General features: G+C 37.4%; 1 protein-coding gene across 1 annotated transcript in view; it reads right to left on the bottom strand.

Moving 5' to 3' along the window:
• Positions 1-10245: 10245 nt before the first annotated feature.
• MKL2 (MKL/myocardin-like 2) overlaps positions 10246-21665 on the bottom strand; it is a 57804-nt gene continuing 46384 nt past the window's right edge. Inside the window, exons 10-15 of the mRNA XM_009886585.1 lie at positions 20371-21384; positions 18813-18968; positions 15025-15183; positions 14594-14731; positions 12714-12774; positions 10246-10999 (exon numbers count right to left, since the gene is read on the bottom strand). Coding sequence (XP_009884887.1) covers positions 10461-10999; positions 12714-12774; positions 14594-14731; positions 15025-15183; positions 18813-18968; positions 20371-21384 — 2067 coding nt within the window. The 3' untranslated portion in view covers positions 10246-10460. The remainder of the gene's footprint in view (positions 11000-12713; positions 12775-14593; positions 14732-15024; positions 15184-18812; positions 18969-20370; positions 21385-21665) is intronic.

Below are 21665 nucleotides of genomic sequence, written 5' to 3'. Positions count from 1 at the left end.
CGGGCGGGTCGGGGTGGTTCTGTGGTGGTGCCGCCGCCGACTGCGGCAGGCGGCTGTGCTGCAGCCCTGATTTCCTTTACCAAAAGATGGCACTCTCACATTTAGATTAGTGCACGTATTGGAAGCAATGTAGTGTTCCTCAGACCAGAAAGAACAGCTGGGAGCGGGGGGAGCCGGAGTAAAGCCTTCCTCTTCCGAGGAAAGAAACAGAAATGCCAAACGTTAGGATAATGAAATGGTAAATATCAAATTAAACTCACTAAGTGGCTGGTACTCGTTCACTATAAAAACTGAGTGCTGTGAAATGCAGAAAAGATATTAAAATACATATTTTTCTAGATTTGGTCTCCTAAATATTTACAAGTGTGACCTGAAAACAAAGCTTTTCGTTTGCCTTTATTGTTCATTGTGGAGATCCCTTTAAATTCCCTATGAAACTTTTGCTGGACACCCAAGTTATATTCCATCTTCCTAGATGAAAGAACGTTTGTTTATTGACCTGAGGCGGGGTGTGTGTCTGTGTGTACTGATCCCAGTTACAATTAGTGGGGTTTGGGGGTTTTTTTTTGGTGCAAGGAGCATGTTGACAGAGGTACCTTTGTAAAGGTTGAGATCAGAGTTACTAATTTGGTGGTGCTGTAATGCAGGTGTGTTAAAAGATTAATATAGCTGTATCCTTTTGGGATGTTCTTTGAACTTTCATCAGGAAAACTCATGCCTGATGGCTTGACTGTATGAGCAGTCAGTCCTTTAAAAGTTGCCATTTGTCATTTTCTCTGTGATAACCCCTCTGCATGCTTCTGTTTCAGCAGAGCAATTTTATTAACTTCACCTGCAGTGAAAGGTGGTCTAATTTAAGTCACCTTACTGGATAGTCAGCCCACCTTAAGTGTGTTTGCTACTACCCTAGGATATCTGTCCCAAAGGTGATTTGTTTGTTTTTTTAAGTCCACATGGGCATAACTGATGGCCTGGCCAACCCAAACACTTGCTAGAGTTTTTCTGCTAGTTAGCTCATTGCTAGCTTCAAAGGACATACCCTCATCTGGACTATGGAAGGTTGGGAACCCAGAATAGTACTGTTGCATTCTGCTTCTGTTGTGATTGTGGTGATCACTGCAGCACTTCAAAAGAGTGATGGTGAGTAGGAGTGGAAACTGCCTCACTCAACTCTCACACCTGTAACTTTTATCATAAGGAGTGACCTGAGAGTGCAAGTTACTTTTGCTGACTGATGAAGAGACTCTTAATATTAGCAATATTGGCAGCAGGAAGGAGTTAGATTTTAATAGATTATGTTTGACTGATGTCCTTCCATTTCTGACCTACTAGCTTATTACAAATTATGCTCTTTTATGTGCCAATCCTTGCCACTTGTAACTTGTCGTCGCGGTTCCTGTGAAACTCGTGTCTGTGCTTGTTTTATTTGTGTTTTTATATCTTTGTGAACTGAGAAGTAATTTTGCGATGGGAAGAACCAGAGAGGACTATTTGAGTTATATGAATTCATGAGAGTTGTCTCTCTTCAAATACACTACATTTTTAATAAATGTATTCGGTTGGCATCAGAAATAGTATTTAATGGTAAAGCAACTTCTAGTGCTAAAGTCCTTCCTTAACTGTACGGGGAGATTGAAAGTTTGATTTGAAAACATTAAGATCTTCTGAGTAGATTAAGAGGAAATACTTGGTCGGGTTTAAAAAAAGTTGCCTACTCTGAGCCGAACTTCCTCAATGCATCTGTTACTATCTGTCTAAATAAAATGCTATTTAATGGTCAGCTGATTGATCAAAAAGATAGTTTTTATAACTAAACATGTAAATTTTATTTTAAAAAGTATAATTGCCTGTGGGGTTTTTTTGACTTCTGGATACTTTTGTTTGAAAATGTCTTCTGTTGGTCATTAGCCTTGTTCGAGCTCTGCATGAAAGCCTTTATTCTTTATGTTGAATCTTCCTTATGCAGTGTTCTCTTCTGACAAACTCTTTTTTAAAACACAACATTAATTTCCTAAAGGAAAGTCTTTAGAAGACTCCAATGCTGAAAAGATAATGTCAGAGATTTTGCTGGAAGAAGATAATCACCAGGTTGTTTTCTTCCTTCCCTAAGCCTCACTCTTATGAGATGGAGGTGTTGCTTTAGGAGAGGGATTTGACGTCTGTTCTAATGTACAAAACTAGGCCTTTCTACAAATCTCCCCAATTCTCACGAGGATATACAGGGAACAGTCATATTTATGCAGAATTTGTGCAACTGTGTAACTGAGTTTATAAAGGCTTGCTATGGGGTAGTTCGAATGCTCCTCAGTTACCTATTACTTGAGCTTAGACTTTGTCCTAGCTTTATGAAAGAATGTTTCTGTTCACTATTTTAACTTTTGATCAACAGCAGTTGTCTTGGAGGGATTCAAGAATGATGCAGTTTTATGGCAGAGTGGCCCTGCAGTCCTTGTTCTGAAGAGAAGACTGGAGACTCATCTTCAGGTAACTTTTTACGTGAAGGGAAATATTTCTTTGAGTTACTCTGTAAATTTACGGATAAACATTTACAAGAAAAAAAAAAATCCTCTAGCTGTTGCATCTCAGATGTTCCTCTAATTTGTTACTTTGATTCTCTTTTTAGGGAAGGTCTTCGTGGGGTTGTAGACTATAGCATGGGGTGTCGGGAAATGTGTGTGACTTCTTTGCTATCAAGGAAACATCTTTGACTTGAAACAGTACAAATATTCCAAAAGAAATGTGTCCCTCTTTAGCAACATTTGTATAATACACAACAAGCTAATAGGCAGGAGTATATAGCATTTAGAGAGTGAAGACAAATGTGATGATGGCCATTTGTAGAACATGGTTTAATGTATTCAGGTTTTATTGAAAACCACGGTTTAGCTTGTGGAAGTTCATTCAGCATAATCTCAAGTTTCATCAGTCCTTCTTGTCTTGGTGTTTACATCATAATACTAATATGAACACACTTTTGGGGGCAGGGTTATGTGTTTATATTTCTTGGTCTTTGTAAAACAATCAAACCCTCAAATTGCCAGTTGGCACCAAACAAGGGCTTTATCGCTGATGTATTCTAACTATAAATTCTGCAATGCACAAACACATAGTCAAAAAGTGCTGCACTTGTTTTGCAACGTTTGTGTTTGATGTGTGATATCTGAAGGTAAGTTTTTGGCATATATAATCTACAAACTTTTAGAATGGTTGAAGTTCATAAAGAAAAGGTGTTTTATGAAATTTACATAGCATATTAGCACGTTTTAATTAGTTCAGTTTTACAGGTACTACTTTATGGGGTTTGTAACACTTGGCCGAGTTCTGATGTCATCAGCGTAGAACAGACTTCAATAAGGAAAGGGTGGGTGATCTAGTATGGGGACTGCCTCCACAAGAGGAAGTATAATAGTAAGTATTTAAATGAAGCAGCTTTGTCATGAAAAGAAGCTTTGTACATATTAAACAGCTCATAGCTAATTCTCCTGAAGAAATGCACAAAGGTGTTCTGGAACACAAGCTGAGCAGAATACAAATGCAAATACCAAATCCTGTGATCCAGCACATCTTGAAAACCTTGGAAGAATTCAGGAAAATCATGAATGAAAGTGGGTGTAATCTTGTCTGCATCAGAAAAAAATTTTTAATCCTTTCCTTGCCTTATTATAGTTCTGAAATATCCCTTTATTTCTCACAGAAGAGCCTTATTCTTTGTACTTATTTGGGGTTTTTTTACAAATTATTTTTTATTGTTAGAGAATTACAGGTAGCCTCTATTCAGAAAAAATGTGATACAAACACTATTTACTTTCTTGTTAAATTTAAAAACAGTACTGTAAAGTATAAAAAAGAATCACAGTATTTTGTAGCCAATAAGAATGCCCATATAAATTTACTTGGGGATTATTTCTGTACCTGTGACAATGTAACTCAATTAGGAGCAGAAGTCTGTATCGCAAGGTGAAATACACCCAGTAATCTGCAGTGCTATTTTAATAGTTTCATTAGACTTCACTCTAAAAGGCCTTAAAGGTTCATTTGCATAAGTGAACAAAATGTTGCATTTGACTCACAAATGAAGTTAAACTATCTCGGGAACATGGAGAAGCTTGCCTGATTGCACAGGCACAGCTTTCTAAGAGAAAGATCTCAGATCTGCGTGGCCTGATCTGAGCAGCTCAGTGAAACCATTCCACCAGTCTGCTCCAGGGCAGTGACATGAGAGGTTTACAACAGAAACATGCACCTCTCTGGAATGCCTTGTTTATTCTGTATTTTGAGTTGCCCTTTTTCCCCTCCCTGAAAAAATCCCCTCTTGGAGGGAGGAGAGACTGTAGGTTTTTCCTTCTTCCTTTTTCACTGTGGTACTGTGAGCCAGTATTAGAGCCCCCTATCTCCCTTGCTGTTGCTTTTATACGTGACTTCAGTGTTGCAGCTTGTTCCTTTCTCCACCAGCAAAACGTGTGGACTAATTCAAGAGATGATCCTTTTGGAATTTTGCTAGAGACTTGACTCTCTGTGGTTGACAAAAATACACACTAGACACTCATACTGTATTTTCCCAAGTCCTACCACAGCATATTGAGTTTTGATTGATTCTGGATTCAGTTTCTTTTTAATGGGGATGGGTTTAAACTAGTGCTTGTTCAGTGATCTCTTTAGTACTCCTATGCAGTCATACATGGTCAATGCATGCATTTTGTAACTGTAAAGTCCTCTTCTATGCTAGACTTCAGAAGACTTTTTAAATTAGATGTTTTGCTCTCGTGAAAAACAACAATGTTCAAAATTACTTAATATGTCTCTGGAGTTGTTAGTACATTGTCAGAGCTTCTTAGGTTTGTGCAGTTAACACATGGTTATTCTCCGAGTAGCCTAGGAAAAGCACTCCCTTCCAAACTGTTCATACCTTCTAAGTACTATGGCAGGATAGGCATTCTCGGAGGCTTTGGTTTTTAAGATTGGGCTGATCCAAAGAAACAGTCATTTTTCAATGAACTAGTTAGTAGATGAGGGGTGTGTGTGTGGGGGTGTGAATCTCAACAGCTGTACATCATGAAAATATGATGACGAATTACAAAATAAAGACTGTATAGCTTACAAGCTATATAAAAAGGTCATTGATTACAATTGTTTTGATTTTTACGAAGCCACTTCATTTAAAATAATTTTTCTATGAAAATATGTTGGAGAGTATCACACATTTTATCTGTATGTTATGTAAGATAGTTACACTTGTGCATACATTAGGATTTTTTTAAATGGCAAAAGTACCCTACCTTTTCTTGATAAAAGAATTAAAAAAAAAAAAAAGAAAGAAAAAAAGAAAAAAAAGAAGGCCAAATCTAAACTTTGAGAGTTCAGGAAGTCTGTTTTGGCTCCGATTTTGAAGACGAACCGTCATTCTTTTGGAGTTGGTCTAAGTGTAGATTTTATTCTTTTTTGGGACAAAACCACTTAGAACATAGGCCAACTGTTTCTGGCTTCTAAAAGTCAGAATTTTTATTAATTATTATTAATGTTTTTCACTTTTAAGTAGTAATCATGGGCAAATGAACACAGTTTTCCTTTTTTATTTGAGACACTTAGCAAAAATGCTGAAATATCAAACATTTTCTCAGTAGCTACGATATTGCCACTATGTACAAAATATTTGATAAATGTAGTACACATATAAAAATACAGTATGCATTACATATATACAGTACAATGTGCAAAACATATGGCATTCAAACATATGGAATTGATTTTAGGGGTGCAAACAGCAAATACAAAGGCATCATGGTTTCTTATAAAAGGCAATACATAAACTGACGCCCTGATTGCCATAATTTGCATTTAGTAAAGTAGTGCTTAAATGAAGAGGGCCCTGGAGACAGGTGTCTGTCATCTTCTTTTCACAAAATGAGATGCTAAGACATAATTACGACTATGAAAAAAAGAAAAGAAACACCTACTAGGGTTAGCGTTATTTCTACTGCAAGCAGTACTGTGAAGAAAAACCTTACCTCGAAAAAAGCCTGTGCTATTACTTAATACAAATTTCTCAAACAACAAAAACAAATCTGTACTGTTAAACATCAAAAACAGCTTTGAAAATATCTACATCCTTAATTTTAAAAAAGTATGGATAATACTTTGGGGGATTTAATTTCCTATGCTTCAAAATACAAAGTGCCTCCTTTGGCAATATAAATGGCAATGCTTTGGTTCCTATTTAAATTTTTATATTATTATAATTTATTTTAGGCTGTCTTTTGAATATCTGAGCTGTATTTTTTAGAAAAATAGTGTGATTATATAGTTATTAACCATTCCCTGCTTTTTATTGAGAATTTGCTCTCATAGCTAGAATGGCTTTTTTGGCTAGATTTCTACAAATACATTTATGCACTTTTAACTTAAAAAGTCTTTATATTCAGTATTGGACACTACAGAATGATGTAGGTGTCTCTTTTTTGCACTTCATATTTATTCCTAGCAAACTGGTATAAAAGGAATATTTGAGATTTCTTCAGCTTTTAATGGATGCTCTTTATTGGCCATGTATATACTATATGCAACTCCATTCCACGCATCTCACATAAAAAAACATCTGTAGTATGGTCTAGAAGTCATCAAAAGGCAATTTAATAGACCATAATATAAACAGTTTCAACAGAACATTTACTAGAGATAAGCGGAAGAAATTTTTTTCCAGTTTTAACAGAATTTGCTTTAAGTTTATTGTACACTGAAGATGCTATCCAAATAATAGTTGTTTACATCGGTGAGCTTTACTGTGTTTTGATTACATAATGCCCTTCCAGTTAAACGTATTCTGTGATTGCATTTTCTCTGCCTTGAAAGCAGTTCAGCAGCTTGTGCTTGGTTTCCAATTATGGTGCCTATACTTTTCAGGCATCAAAATGTTTGGGATTACATAACTTAAAAGTTTAATATTGAAACTCCCGCTTTGAGCACCTGCTTCCTTGAACATAACTCCTGTTGGTGAATTTAGAAATACCTTGGAAAGAATTTTCAGTATTAAGTAGTGATTATTTCTAAAAGCTGTGGCCTCAGCTTTTTAAAGGTCTGATTCTGCAAGCCCACATTGCTGGATTAGACTCTAAATTCCTGTAGAGAACAACTGCCATAAATTCATTTTATTCTCAGGGAGAACTGGTAGATTTATGACAATGATTTCTTAACTATTTATAATGTTAAACAAAATTTTGCCTGTAAACTTACTTGCCTTAACTAATGCTGAATGGCACTAAAAGTGCATAACAAATATAATTTCTGTATTAAACATAGGATGTGACTCCTCTTGATTAACATTAGCCTTGTAAAACATATGTCTGAGCTCTCTCCATTGTCTAGAAGTGTAACACCAGCTTTTGATTTTCACACTGATAAAATGGTATTCTTACTTACTTTGAAGGATCTACTAACAACATTTGATAGGATGTGTTCTGTTAGTATACTGCAGCCATTAAATGGCAAATTTAGTGCCAGTGCATTCCTTTGCAACTGTTCTCTTAATGAGAAATATATTTGGTTCTGTACAGTCAAACTGCACAGGCATGATGAAATTTATATAATGTATTTGTGTTACAAAAATTGTCATATAAAACATGCACACACAAAAGTCTAAGCAAAACCTATTTCTGCCATGACAGGCATATAACTATGGCAAATATACCACATTTCAGAACAAAGTCTAAAGCAAACCATTATATATAAGGTTTAATACACATAATTCTGAAATGTACAAAAAAGTAATCACACATTCCCTGCATTTTTTAATAATTATTTTTTTTTTTTTTGCAAATAGAATTTTATAGTAGAAAGCTATACTGTACTGATAACAACACATCTCAACTGTTTGGGTTTATTTCTGCACATAGATTCCTATGGATTAGTTAACATTCTACACTGCCAATCAGGATAGTTTTGTAGCAAGATGACTTTGCCAGTTTTAAGCTCTATTTACATGCACATCAAAAGTGACAGTACAGTTGCTCTATGTTAATTTGTCCTCTAAAAATTAATTTACTTGCCTCTTATTTAATCAGAAGGCAGGGTCAAAAAGGGGTAACTCTAACCACACATGTGGTATGATGTCTGGTGTGTCACACATAATAAACTGACAGTACTGCAGAACAGTAGCTTTCATTCAAATTTGTTCCTATCAGACCAAGAGTCCTTAATTCTTATTCTTGTAACGGCTGAGGGCACTTACTATCTTAGATTATTAGCTCCCAACATAATATGATGAAAAGGAATGCAAAAAGTTGGATGTATTTGTTTAATGTTATTGAAGAGTCCTATACCATCAAAATTTAAGGCAGACAGTCCACGTGTAATGTTGTACTCAAGTATTGTAGGCACAGCAAGAAGGAATAAGGAAATAAATCTTCCAACTTCATCTTTTGTTGTGAAAATCTCCACAGATTGTTCTTCTGGACTTAGTTTCAGATTAAAGTAAATCCTGGCCTGTAAAACTACTGAAGATATATAATGATTTAAAGTGCTGATAACTGATATGATGCAAACATACGATGCCAGTTTAAAACCTAAATCAATGATATAATCCACTATTTTATCTGAAGCCAGTGGAATTCTGTAATATTAGTAAACCAGACTGCATTGTATATCTAGAGATATAAATTTACAGTTAATTCCACAACATTTTATCACAAAAATATTTTGTTTGATGACTGTGTTATGTTTTGGGTTTTTTAATGTGATACAGGTTGCTGAATAGTTAACAGCTACTTTCCATTTTCTTTATTTCTTTGATACATATCATTACTCTAAGAAAAAGCTTCAGGGAATTTTTTCACTAGTTCCTACAAAACTTTATTTTTGAAGGTTGCTGGTGAGGAAGGAATTCTTCAAAGAGATCAGTTTCCAGACTAGTAAACATATCAGGTTTCCGTTGTTCAGGAAATAGGGGACTGTTTCCTTTTATCTTAATTTAGCAGTTCCCTAACAGGAAATAATGCCAATTTTATGTTTGATTATCAGCCTATGTCATGTATGGCAACATTCAACAGCTATTACCTGAGAGACAACCATAGAATTACAAAGTAGGCATTTTACTTCTATTTGCATTTTTTTGTTTGCTTTTCCAACTGCTTTCATAATAGACTGAAAAAAATAACTAAGGGCTTAAAAAAGATATTTTCATGTGCTGTGAGGTAAAAGCTTAATTTTTGCTATTATCTGTTTCAGGTATGAAATATGCATTCTTACCACAAAACAGTACATCCTGATTCTGCTTATTAGCCTTTTATGCTTTTCCATAAATGTGTGCTATTTAGGATTCTCACTGAGCAGCTTCTCTGTTTAGCTTCCCTGATGTTATGCAGCAGTAGATAAAGCTGTTCGATAGATAAAGTGTTCATTAAGAAATGATGGCTGTCCTGTCAGTACTGTCCCCTGCAACTCGGTCGATCCTACAAACATCTTTTATTGAGGGCATTGGGACTATTCTTGCATAGGTGCTTGCAGGATCATAGTGCACAACAGCATTAATTAAACTTTTCTACTTTCTCAAACTGTTCTAATATGCTGAGATACTGGATTCAGTGATCTAACAAATATCCTCAAACACAAAGTAAGTTAGGATATTTATTATTTCCATTATAGTAATCTCTTGTTTGAAGACACTGTTCCCCTCTGTTCACAAAAATAAGCTATACAAAGTTACAAGAGTATACAAATAACTGTCTGATATACACATTAAAACCTAGCTGTTAAATCCAGAGCATTGCTATACAAAATTCAGTGTTCTCAATATTACCTGGCGTAGCTACAGTGGATTTCTCTGCAGTTACACTTAATGTCCCTTTGGATGCAGTTAAATTCTTCCCTCACCATTAAAGAATGGGGGAAGAGTTTTAAAAACCACAAAACCAAAATATAAAAACAACTTGAACAAATTAAGAGACTAGATATATGACATTTCACTGAACCAGCCAGTGCTTCTACTTGCCTTTGCCCTCACTTATCATTTTGAACCTGGCTCAGGCTATCCACAGGAACAATGAAGTGCAGTGATACCTCACCCTCCCCCAGACATTTGCTCACTGTGTCAATACAGACAGTTGAAATCTCACTTTTTCTCCCTTAAGTTTAGCCATGTTTTGTTGCTCATTTAAGCACTACAGAGTCAAAGACATAACTTCATTCTTAAATATTTGTGATGCATTTACCTTGGGGTACTTTTCATCAGTAAGAACAATCATCCTTTCTTGACTTGTGAAATACAGCTTTCAGATGGCCCTGATCTGCGTTACTGATAGGAGCATAAAGTAATTCACTGTTGTAAACTTGAAAATCAATGAGGAATTAGCTTCAAGCATTTGTTCTTCCAAACATTACCGTCCTAATTTATCTTAACTGCAATCAGAATGGTATAGTAATGGACCTCTGCTGTAAAGAGACTTGTGGGTCGTGTTCTCATTGGCTATAGCTTAATCCCAGTGCAACTGTAAATCTTGTGGATCTAGAAAGTCAGTGGAAAACACGCTGGGGGCAGTAGAACTGAGAGGAGTGAGTCCAGATGAGGAGCTGGGCATCGTAATGTCTAGCCATTCCATATTGTCCAAATTTGTATCGGGAAGGTCAAGAGACAGACAAGAATTATTAGTGGTAAACTGTGGGTCGGATGTTTCCATGGGTGAATGAGAGTGATCTAAAATGCTGGAGTGATTAAGCAGATCATTCTGGAGGTCTTCAATTAAAGAAAATGACTCTCTGTCCTCGTTACTGCTTGTCAGTTGAGGAATTTCATTACCTGATGGCAAAGTTCCATCCAAGAGGGCTTCAAGTTGGTTTTCCAGACTTATAGACAAGCTGGTTGTTGGTTCTAAGGACACAGGAGGAGGGGCCATTTGGATTTGTGGTGGTGGGCGGGATATCACTGTGTTCACTGGCATTGTAGTGATGTTGGCTGTTACTGGTCTCATTTTAGAAATGGGAGATGGTTCCTCCTTTATTGGAAGGGAAATCTCTGTAATAAAAAAAATAAAATTATTGGATTCAGAAAAGACAATGACATATATCCTCAGGCTTACAACTTCCACCTGTTTTTTGCCCACTTTGGGATGCATGCACAGTGAAGTCATGTCAGAGTCAGTCATTTTGCTGTTCTGATAATACAAACACTACATACATCAGACTATGTCAGGTACTCTATGAACAACAAAGTATATTAAAACAAGTTCCAGAGTTCTGCTTTCAGTAGCACTTCAGCCAATTACAATTTTTATATTGATGAAAAAAGGAACAATTTTCTAGATGTTAGCTTTACCTCCTTCACGTTTACAGTTTTTCTCACTAATTAGAATAATTACGGAACCAACACATCCTCATTTAGAGAAGAATACCTGAGCCAATTCTCAGTTCCCTCCCTGTTTAGTACTGTGTCCGCCTCAATGAATTAGAGTCTAGATCAGTGTGAAGATCAGTTGATTCGATCAGGATGCATTTATTCCCGAATCTAGAATCTAAAAGTACTCTTCTGGCAAAGCATTACTAAACAGACCCTCTCACTCTCTTGAAGTATGCTAATGAACTAAACATTTTTCAGTGTAGAACTTGCTTATGCAAGTGCAAGAGCCCTGAATGCTTTACTTTTCATAAAGAGGATCAGGAAACATTTGCTTTGTTATGGCAGCTTGGTAAATATGGAGCAGTTGTTACCTTTAAGATCAAATAGGTTTAGTAATGTAACACTTGAAGCAAATATTTAAGTAAGTACACCAATGTTTCCTACATCCTCTGTTACAGAGGTAGAACTTCTCCAAACTACCTACACAGTATTCTAACAAAAGCACTGAAAGCATTTTTGAATTTAGCTTGAGTTGTTCACTGCACAGGTTACTTATCTCAGTCTGCCAATGTCTGCTCCATTTTCTTCAGCTGACTTTGCAATTTGCTTCAAAAAAGAGAAAATACTTCGATGTGTAGAATATGGCTAAAATCTAATAGCCTACAATCAGTCACTTATGTCCTGGCATTCACTGCTGTTAAGATCCTTACGTGACAGTAGTAAAAAACATTAAGTTAATTGAATTGCTTGGTACCAGAACATTTCTCAGTATTGTAATGGCTTCTTAGTCTACAAGGCCTAATTATGCCTGAAAGCCTCCTTTTACTGCAAAGCTACTTTGTATATTGCTTTAGTTATTTCAGTTCCTTTCTATAGCTCTCTTATTTTAACTGACATAGAAAGTTGTTATTCATTAATGTCTCTACATAGTTCATACGTACTTTTTCCAGTAATGTATCTTTGATGTTTAGAGTTGATAATACATGGTTATATTGAAAGGAATTTTAGTAACAACGTGCTTTAACTCTTACCTTATTCTATCTTTTGTATAATTTCAATATACGTTACATGGAATTGCTCAACTTTTCCAATTTTCATAAAATATATCTGTGCTAACCTAAATTTTAATTGTTTGACTGCTCTGTGGATTACTTAAAAGGTTTGCCTGGGCAAATTTAAAAGCAGAGAAGTTCCAAAGCAGGTTGATTGTATGTGTTTTGGTAAATGTTTTCTTTAATAGATAATTACTGCATACTTTCAGAAATACTAGTTTCATACAGGCTGGATAACTTCTATCTGCTTTCCCTGGAAGAATTCTTTCCTTTGATTATAGCACTGAGTTTTTATTATCAGGTTTTAAATCACTACATCACACAGATGTCAATTAGCTTACCTCCGCTCTTGATGAGAATATCAAAGAGATCATCCATCTGCTGACTGTGCGCACTGGAAATCTGTAGTGCATGAGAAAACGGTTATTCTTTTTCATGTAGTATTTTTTTCCCTAAGCTGATAGATCCTAGCTTCTCTCAAGAGTACAGAGGTACTAACCTATGATCAAGACTAAAATTCTTCATATGAAGATTTTACTAGGGCATGTAGCAACAGGAAGAGGGGGAATGGCTATAAACTGGAAGAGGGCATGTTTAACTGAAACATTAGGAAGAAGTTTTTCACTTTAAAGGTGGTAAGGCACCGGAACAGGTTGCCCAGAGAGGTTGTTGAGGCCCCATCGCTGGGGGTGTTCAAGGCCAGGCTGGACGTGGCCTTGGCCAACCTGGTCTAGTGGGAGGTGTCCCTGCCTATGGCAGGGGGGTTGGAACTCGATGATCTTCAAGGTCCTTTCTAACCTAACCCATTCTATGATTCTATGAAACTGTCAATCTAGAAAACAGAGAAATAGTTTGGAGAGACCCTTGTAATCCCTGTGGTCAGTTTCAGTACAAAGGAATAGGGAAGAAAATCTGAAAAGCAAGACAAAGATTTCATGAAGGTAACTTAGAAGACAGGTGCAGAGAACTAGGGATAAGAAGGAGAATTACTAACCCTGTTTTGTAGCAGGGTAAGTATCTGGAATAACTGCAGGACTTCAGGGGTGCACCCGGAAACTGCTTTCTCGCAGACATATCCTTCAAATAGCTATTATGTAATAGCTATTATGTTAGGTGAGGGTTGGTTTGTTTTTTGGTGGGGGTTTTTTTGTTGTTTTTGTTTTCCCCCAGTTCGTAGACTCATGTTCTTTTCTTTTTTTTTTTTAAAGAGGGGGGAAGCTTTCATCAACTGTTTATCTGTTTGTTTTATACAACCATCTCCTGAATACCCAAATCTTAAGCAGAAGGTAACAAAACCCCCCCAAACCCATTCTTTTGAAAACGGTCTAAGAAAAGTGGAAACTTTTACAATGGTCTCAAAACTAAGACTATTTTAAAACATTGGTTATATTCCAGAGATGAGAAGTGATTTGTCATCAAGAAATCTAGCTGCTGAAAAGAGGCCAATGGGAAGGCACTTCCCAAACTGGTAATGATAGAGTCGCGTAAGAAGTTCTGTGTGCCTTCACTGTGTGGGTGTGTCACACATGCCAAGAACATATGAAATGGCATTAGATACCTATGCTTCTGCCTCAGTGTCGGCCACCACAAAACCAGCAACCAATACTAAGGTGCTACCAGGTTTTATCTTTTGGGATAGCTCTGAAACACATGAGGTTAGGGATGCTTGTTAGTTTTGTTTGCACCTTGCCTCCAACATGAAGGGTATTATGGTGTACCAAAGCGCTACACATGGTAAACTGACAGAGCGTTCTGCAGGATTATTCATCAAGCTCACTAAATATAGCCTCTTCTGAAGCAAGCACAATGCTCGTGTATATATATATGTTTGCCTAAGTGTGTATAAACACACACACACATTCTCAAGTTTACTCACTTTGGAAAATATGAATATATTTTCTCTCTTCTAAGTCTGAAGTTTGGGTATCATACATCCTTGAAACAAGTCAGTTGAGGGCTAGTTATTGTTAAGTAGCACTAGCAGCATTATCCCAATTATATATATCACCAACTCGATACTGTAAGATTTATTTACATGTCTGTCGCTTTAATAAAAAGAATCATGAAACGGGAGTCCTGCAGTTAAACACACGTATGAAAATATTAACAAGGCATGTTAGAAAATCTTACCACCAAACAAAAAACTAAAATAAGCAATGGCTTTGATAATTCTGAAGAAAAAAAATTGTTTTAATTGACTAAACAGGAGAAAGATAACTACCTCACGGTGCGATGTCTGAATATTGCGGGTCTGTTTTATGGCCTCTTCATAACGAGGAGGATCTTTTGTCTTGGATACTGTGTTGCTGAAGAGGGACTGCTGAACAATATAAGGCTGGGCTTGAGATGGAGAGCCAGGCTGTGTGAAATAACAAAATAATGATTAAACAATATGTTCTAGTGAATTCAAGATGTAAAAAGTTCTACAGGTTATCCTATTTTGTTGTACCAGTCTACATATTTACAAACAACAATAGCATATGTAATCAGAGGGATAAAATAAAGTTTCTTTCTCACACGCATATATACATTATGCAAATCTACAAAACATTCTTCCTCCTTGAGTGAACTGCAGTATGTACATAGTCACATGTTATTTAAGAATAATAATATAAAACTGAACTTTATGGACCATTGTTGTGCTAATCTTACCTTATTAGGAGTAGCAGGTCCATTCTGCACAGAGAGAACCTGATTACCACCAGTATGAATGTTAGAGTTTGATGTTTTATTAATAAAAGATTGTGAAGGTGTTGTAACTGGTGCAGTCTGATAGGAAAATACTGTATTTGACGTGGTAGGTGGAAAAACCTGTAAAGGATTAATATGTCAGTCTTAGGTTGGGTTGTTTTTTTTTTAATTAATAACATCAGGTAAATGACATCAATAAAGTTTAAGACTTTTAAGTACTTGCTTGCTTAAATACCCTATCAAGGGAATGTTATTTGTACTGATTTTTCCCTCCAGGGGAATTATTTGTAAATCTAGAACAATTACTCTTTCAAAGAAACTTCGTGCTGTTGCATGCTTTCATTTATCAATGATAACTAAAAATATTTTCCTGCAATTTTCGAGGAAGCATAAGGAAGTGTGATATAGCTTTTCCAAAGTACATTCAGAAAAGTATGGAACAGCTTAATACAGTATGCATGATTCCTTCCCCTAGTGGACAGTCAATAAAATTAATGTATTTCTGGCCTGATATAAGTGTATGTATGTATCCACATTGATATATGTATCCACACTTGTCCTATGCTGCCTGTTTTAAGACAGAACGGTTTGGTTTGTGCCGTATAATTCTGATTTCTTTTAACTACAGATATCTATGAGTAGTGAGGGAGAGGCAAAAGATATAACCGACGAACTGGGTATCAACTGTAAAGTTGGTTACTGGTATATAAACTTTTTATTTCTTCAACTGATAGTCCATACACTCATTGCAAATGATTCCAAGCGGTATCCTACTTCTCATATTTTTAAGTTAAAGGGAGAGGAAGAGGAGCTATGAATGTATGAGTGTGTAAGACTGTTCTTTTAAATTCAGTATCACTCCCAGATGTTTATGACAAAGGTGTGACAAATCTTAGATCAGGGATGGAGATACAGCTAGGATAGCTTTCTGGAATACAGTCTGAATACCAAATTAAGTCTGCTGTGAGAGGGCTTAATACAGTTGTTGTTAGCCACGTGGATCACCTGTGTGAAAACTTACTTTCCAGCTGTCTACCACTGAGGTGAATGGCTCTGGAGATGTCTTCTTATTACTGAGTGAATTGAAGAACAAGAGCCATGTGGTAGCTAAAACGTGAAGAGACACCTCAAGTGTGTAGGAGAAAATAAATGGAATAGTCAGCTGGTTTGCATAAAAATCGGAGCTACCTGAGGAAGTCTAGATGAATTCAAGGGAAACTGGTTCTGGAAAGCAACTATTTATGGAGGTGATCACTATTATGAAGACCAACTTCCCTGAAAACCATTAATAAGTAGCATTACTCACAGTTCATTAGCTCAGTCTGCCTGCTGAAATATCCAAGCCTTGTGAAATGCAAACAGCAGAAAGGCAGATCTAATGCTGAATGTGTGAAGACTGTCCTGATCTATTGTACCACATCAGTATTTTACATTCTGATGTAAAAAACAGTGCAATTACACTGTCTGGTTTCCTATGTAAAAGATGGTAGTAGATGTGTGAGAAAAACAGCTAGGATAGGCAGGCTGTTCAGCTCCAGGATAGCCAGATGCAAACTAAATTCTGCTGGGAACTATGTGGTCTCCATGACAACTGATCTGAATGGGGGAAAGACCAGAGGGTACCATTCTTGGTTATCTCCTGCAATCATTTCAAGGAACTTCTAGACAGCAAAGGAAGCAAACTGCTAGTCTCTGGCACAAGTATTGCCTTAGGATGACTGGAAAATTTCTATATGGCACCTGTCAAATTAACAAGGTGAGATTAGCCCCTCAACAACTCCCAGAGAACCTGCATGAAATCTGCTTTTGGATATATGTCAGTTTTGACTTCTGTAGTATAACTTTAATGTCTATGAAGTTAAACAGGTTGAACAAGCAGTCTGAAGAGTGAGGATGCTCATTTAGTTGTGTTCCCTGTTATTAGCCAGCTGTAAGCGAATGGCAGGGCATAATCACACATCTTCTACGATAAATTCCTCTCTGGAACAAGAGCCTTAGTAGAAGCAGATTAGAGGACACCGCACAGGTAGAAGCCTCAAATCACATCAGAACATGGGTTTTATAAGGCACTTTTATAAACTGAAATATAAACCTTGAAGGCTGAGATATTTTGTAAGAGTTACATAATATACTGTAAAAATTACTCTCTCCATCTTGAAGTTTCAGTCGTTTCCAAATTATCCTTTCCTTGGGGCAGGCTGAAAAACGTTGTTCTCCTAAGTGATAGGAGCCTTAGAGTTGATAGCACTGATAAGGAAGCAATAAAAGTCCAAAACCAATATCGGAGTTCCTAATAATAGAGAGGTCAGCCTGGAAGAGGCTCAAACAAGGAGAAAGCCCTTTCTTTTGTGATGACTGGTGCTGGTGGGTTGGTATCAGTTACCATATGACATCCTGACAGGCTTGAGAGGTGGGCCTGTGTGAACCTCATGAAGTTCAACAAGGCCAAGTGCAAGGTCCTGCATGTCAGATGGGGTAATCCCGAGCACAAACACAGGCTGGGCAGAGAATGGATTGAGAGCTGCTCTGCGGAGAAGGACTTGGGGGTGTTGGTTGATGAGAAGCTCAACATGAGCCAAGAATGTGCACTCACAGCCTGGAAACCCAACTGTATACTGGACTGCAGCCAAAGAAGCATGGCCAGCAGGTGGAATGAGGTGATTCTGCCCCTCTACTCTGCTCTGATGAGACCCCACCTGGAGTACTGCATCCAGCTCTAGGGCCCCCAACATAAGAAGGACATGGACCTGTTGGAGCGAATGTAGAGGAGGGCCACAAAGATGATGAGAGTGCTGGAGCACCCGTCCTGTGGGGACAGGCTGAGAGAGTTGGGGTTGTTCAGCCCGGAGAAGAGAAGGTTCCACGGAAACCTTATAGCATCCTCCTAGTACCTAAAGGGGGCCTACAGGCAAGGGACTCTTTATCAGGAAGTGTAGTGATAGGATGAGGGGTAATGGTTTTAAGCTGGAAGAGGGTAGATTTAGATTAGGTATTAGGAAGAAGTTCTCTACTGTGAGGGTGGTGAGACACTGGAACAGGTTGCCCTGACAAGTTATGGATGTGTTCAAGGCCAGGTTGAATGGGGCTTTGAGCAACCTGGTCTGGTGGAGGTGTCCCCACCCATGGCAGGGGCTGGAACTAGATGATCTTTAAGGTCCCTTCCAACCTAAACCATTCTATGATATGACCATGACTGGATTGGCACTCACAGCTGTGTATCCTGTGCTGATGAACATCTGTTCTGAAATGGGAAATTTCAGAGCTGATTGCTTTGGGTAAAGAGGAGCAGAAGGATTTCTCTCTGAATCATTCCCTGCATTCCTCAGGAAGAGACAGGGTTTTAACTCACTGGAATTGCTGTCCTCAGTATCAGAGTCCATAGCCTTCTTTATAAGTAAAGATGAAATTAACAAGGGAAGTAGGAAGACTAAAAAGAACACCTGTAAAAGAATAAATCTCTGAAACCATAGGTAAAAGCTTTCTCTTAGGAACTGCTTACAAGAATCCTACAAGATGAAAAGTCTTTAGCCTTACTTATTTATCCGCAACTGAATAATAGAATCCTGCACGGACTAAAATTTTGAAAGAGAAGGAGTTACAAGCCCGTTGAATCGCACAGAAAAATACGGTACAGAGTTTGGTAACTTGATCATTTATATATGACACAGATGACATAAAAGATTCTAAAAGCACTGCCTAGAATTAGATCACACAACTATTTATCATAATGCTTATTGCTATCTACAAACCTTTCTGATTTGTTGGGTCTGACCAAGTGCATGCTGCGTGATGGTATTTTGTTTTGATTGTGGAGTATGCATCTGAGGTGCTGTCTGGACCAGGCCAGAGGAAGAAATAGGAGCAGGTATTTGTGATGGGGTCTGTATTCCAGCTTGTGATTGAGCCTAAAGGATGAAGATAAAATATTTGCATTATTCTTATCTCACAGTAAATTACATAATGTAAAAAAATCTATTGCATAGATTATGCAGAATAGCAATTGCATGTATTCTGGGAAGTATCAGCGTGAACTGTGTATAGGAGACAAAATTTTTACCCTGTTTGGTACTGGTGAGTTCCCAGCTAAAAGCTGGTGTTTATTTTGCTAACAGAGTTCAAGAAAGGTAAAGACAAACTGCAGAGGGTTCAGTGGAGAGCAATGAAATAAGAAGAGATACAGCATGATTAGTAAGAAAGGACTATAAGAACTGGGTTTGAGTAATCAGAAAGACAAAACTGATGATGCAAGAGAAAGGTTGCTTTTAAGAAGATCATAGTAGTTTTCAATGGCCACTGAAAGAAGCATGTGTAACCTCAGGAAAGACAATTTTAGCTGGTAGTTAGGAAAACTTTCTGTAGTATCAGTGAAGTGAAATACCAGAACAAGCTGCTTAAGGGTGTTACAGAATTCAAGCAGGATTTTAGAACAATTTAGACAAAGGTCGGTCTGGGTGTGTAGCTACCAGGAATAGCTCTTGCACTGCAGACTGTGGGGCTTGTCCCCATCAGAATTTTACAGCCCTCATAAGTATTGCTAAATGTGATGGTGCACATGCTAGCACCAAAGCCTAGGCCCACAACATGCCACAACAGCCCAAGTACACGCTAGAGCTGAAAGAATCGTTTGCTGGCACAATAACTGGGTGGGGTGGCAGGGGATTTCATCTAGCTATGTCCCAATAATGCCACTGGGAAGTATATGCTTAATTCTACCTTAGATCAACAGGTTAAACTGTTTCAGCTTGATCAGATTACTCATACCTCTTCATTTATAACCTATCTTGGTTTATGCTGTATTTATTTGCTGTGATACTACCTATAATCAGCCTAGAAATAATATTTGTGTAACCATGGTTTCTTTTTGTAACTCCACTGGAGTTCTACAACCTAGCATTCACAGTTTTAAATATAATGAGCCAGCACCACACAAGGAAATTCAAACATGCATTTTGCAAACAGGTACACCTCCAAATAAAGTACTTTGTTTGTAGCTCTCTATTTCAATTTGGAGTTAACAAAATGGTGGTGTATGCTGATATAAATCAAAATATATTGTACACGGAGGCAGTACATGGTAAGACAAGTACTTTTCAGGAAGGAATATCTGAGAACTAAAGTCACAAAGAAAGCGAGTAAGAGAAGAATTTACAGATTGGCTCTGAAGTTTTTCTACTCTTTTCCCTAAAGCAGAAACAAGCTAAGTCTGATTTTTAAGTTAATCTTACAAGCAGCACATTTACATATTTATACCAAATTATGCAAATAGTGCCATGCACTTTACACAATGAAAATTAAAACGACCCTTACCTGCAACTTTATATTTCCAACTGGTAGCTGCACTGCAGTGGTAGAATTGGGTCCCTGGATAGATAGTGGAAGGAGCAGCTGTGCAGTTCCTTGGGTAGTTAATAAAGCTTGAGGCTGGGCAACAACTGCAGTTTGTGGCTGCCTCTGTGGATTAACATAAAATTGGGAAATGGCATTCTGTGGTTCAGCTTTGGCCACAGGTATCTCCTGCTTGATAACAACTGCCTTTTTGGCAACTGGATTCTGGCCGCTAGTATATACCGATTGTCCTAATACAGGTACAGATTGGCTTGTACTAGAGCAGTCAGTAAGAGCATTTTCATCTTTGACAGCAGCACTAAATTGCTTCTGTTCCAGAGCAACTGAGTTACCAGAAGCCTGAGACTGTTGCTGTTGTCCCCGTTTTTCAACCTCAAGTTGCTTTTTCAGTACTTCCACAAGTTTTTGCTCTTGTTCCAGTTTCCTTTTGAGCTCTTCAATCTGCTTTTCTTTTTCTTGAAGCTTGCGGTCTTTTTCTGCTACGTCAAACTCCATTGTTGAGATGCTTCCACTACTGCGATTCTGATTATCATCACTCGTATTTGCTCTTAGTGGTGAAGTACTTAAGAACTGTGATGGTGACATCATGGTCATCATTTCTGTGAAAGTGTCTGCCATACTAGTATCATCTGTGCTTAGACTAGATTGTTCTGAAGGAGAGGGAGATATAGGCAGAGGAGAGCTAATGTTTTCAGTATTTACTGCTTTGCAGCCAGGTCCAGTAGATGTTTTTTCTGGAGGAAAGCTGGATATTGTATTAGCTACTGGTTTATTTAGTGTTGCAACAGGAAATGCCACAGTCACCTCCCCAGTGTTACCTGTGGCCCCAGTAGAAGTGGTTACTGTAACAGAGCTACTAGTAGCAACCCCATTGTTATTAAGATCTTGATAGGGTTTCAGACGTTCAATAAGATCTGTTTTTGTTCCAGACACTGGCAATCCCCTTAATTTCAACTCCATTTTAAGCTCTGCTACCTGAAATAAAATAAAGCACAATAGTAAAAAAAATAAAACATTAAAACTTACTAAGATGTAATAAGGTAGAATGTATGTAAGAAAAATTATTTTTCAGCATATTTGCTAGTTATTACATCTCTGGGTTCTGACAGCATGCATGATCCATCAGCACATTTCCAAGATCTGCTGCTTACTTTCACTGTTGAAGTGGCCAAACCCTTAGTAGCGTTCAGTTGTTTTACAATGAATAGTAGCACGGTTATGCTGATTTTTAATAAATATTCAAAATGGGAGAATGA

This window comes from Charadrius vociferus, unplaced genomic scaffold (assembly GCF_000708025.1).
Source record: "Charadrius vociferus isolate BGI_N301 unplaced genomic scaffold, ASM70802v2 scaffold46, whole genome shotgun sequence".
In the NCBI taxonomy this organism is placed as follows: domain Eukaryota; kingdom Metazoa; phylum Chordata; class Aves; order Charadriiformes; family Charadriidae; genus Charadrius; species Charadrius vociferus.
The sequence above is the reverse complement of the archived record's forward strand: the minus strand, read 5'-3'. Positions and strand labels throughout refer to the sequence as shown.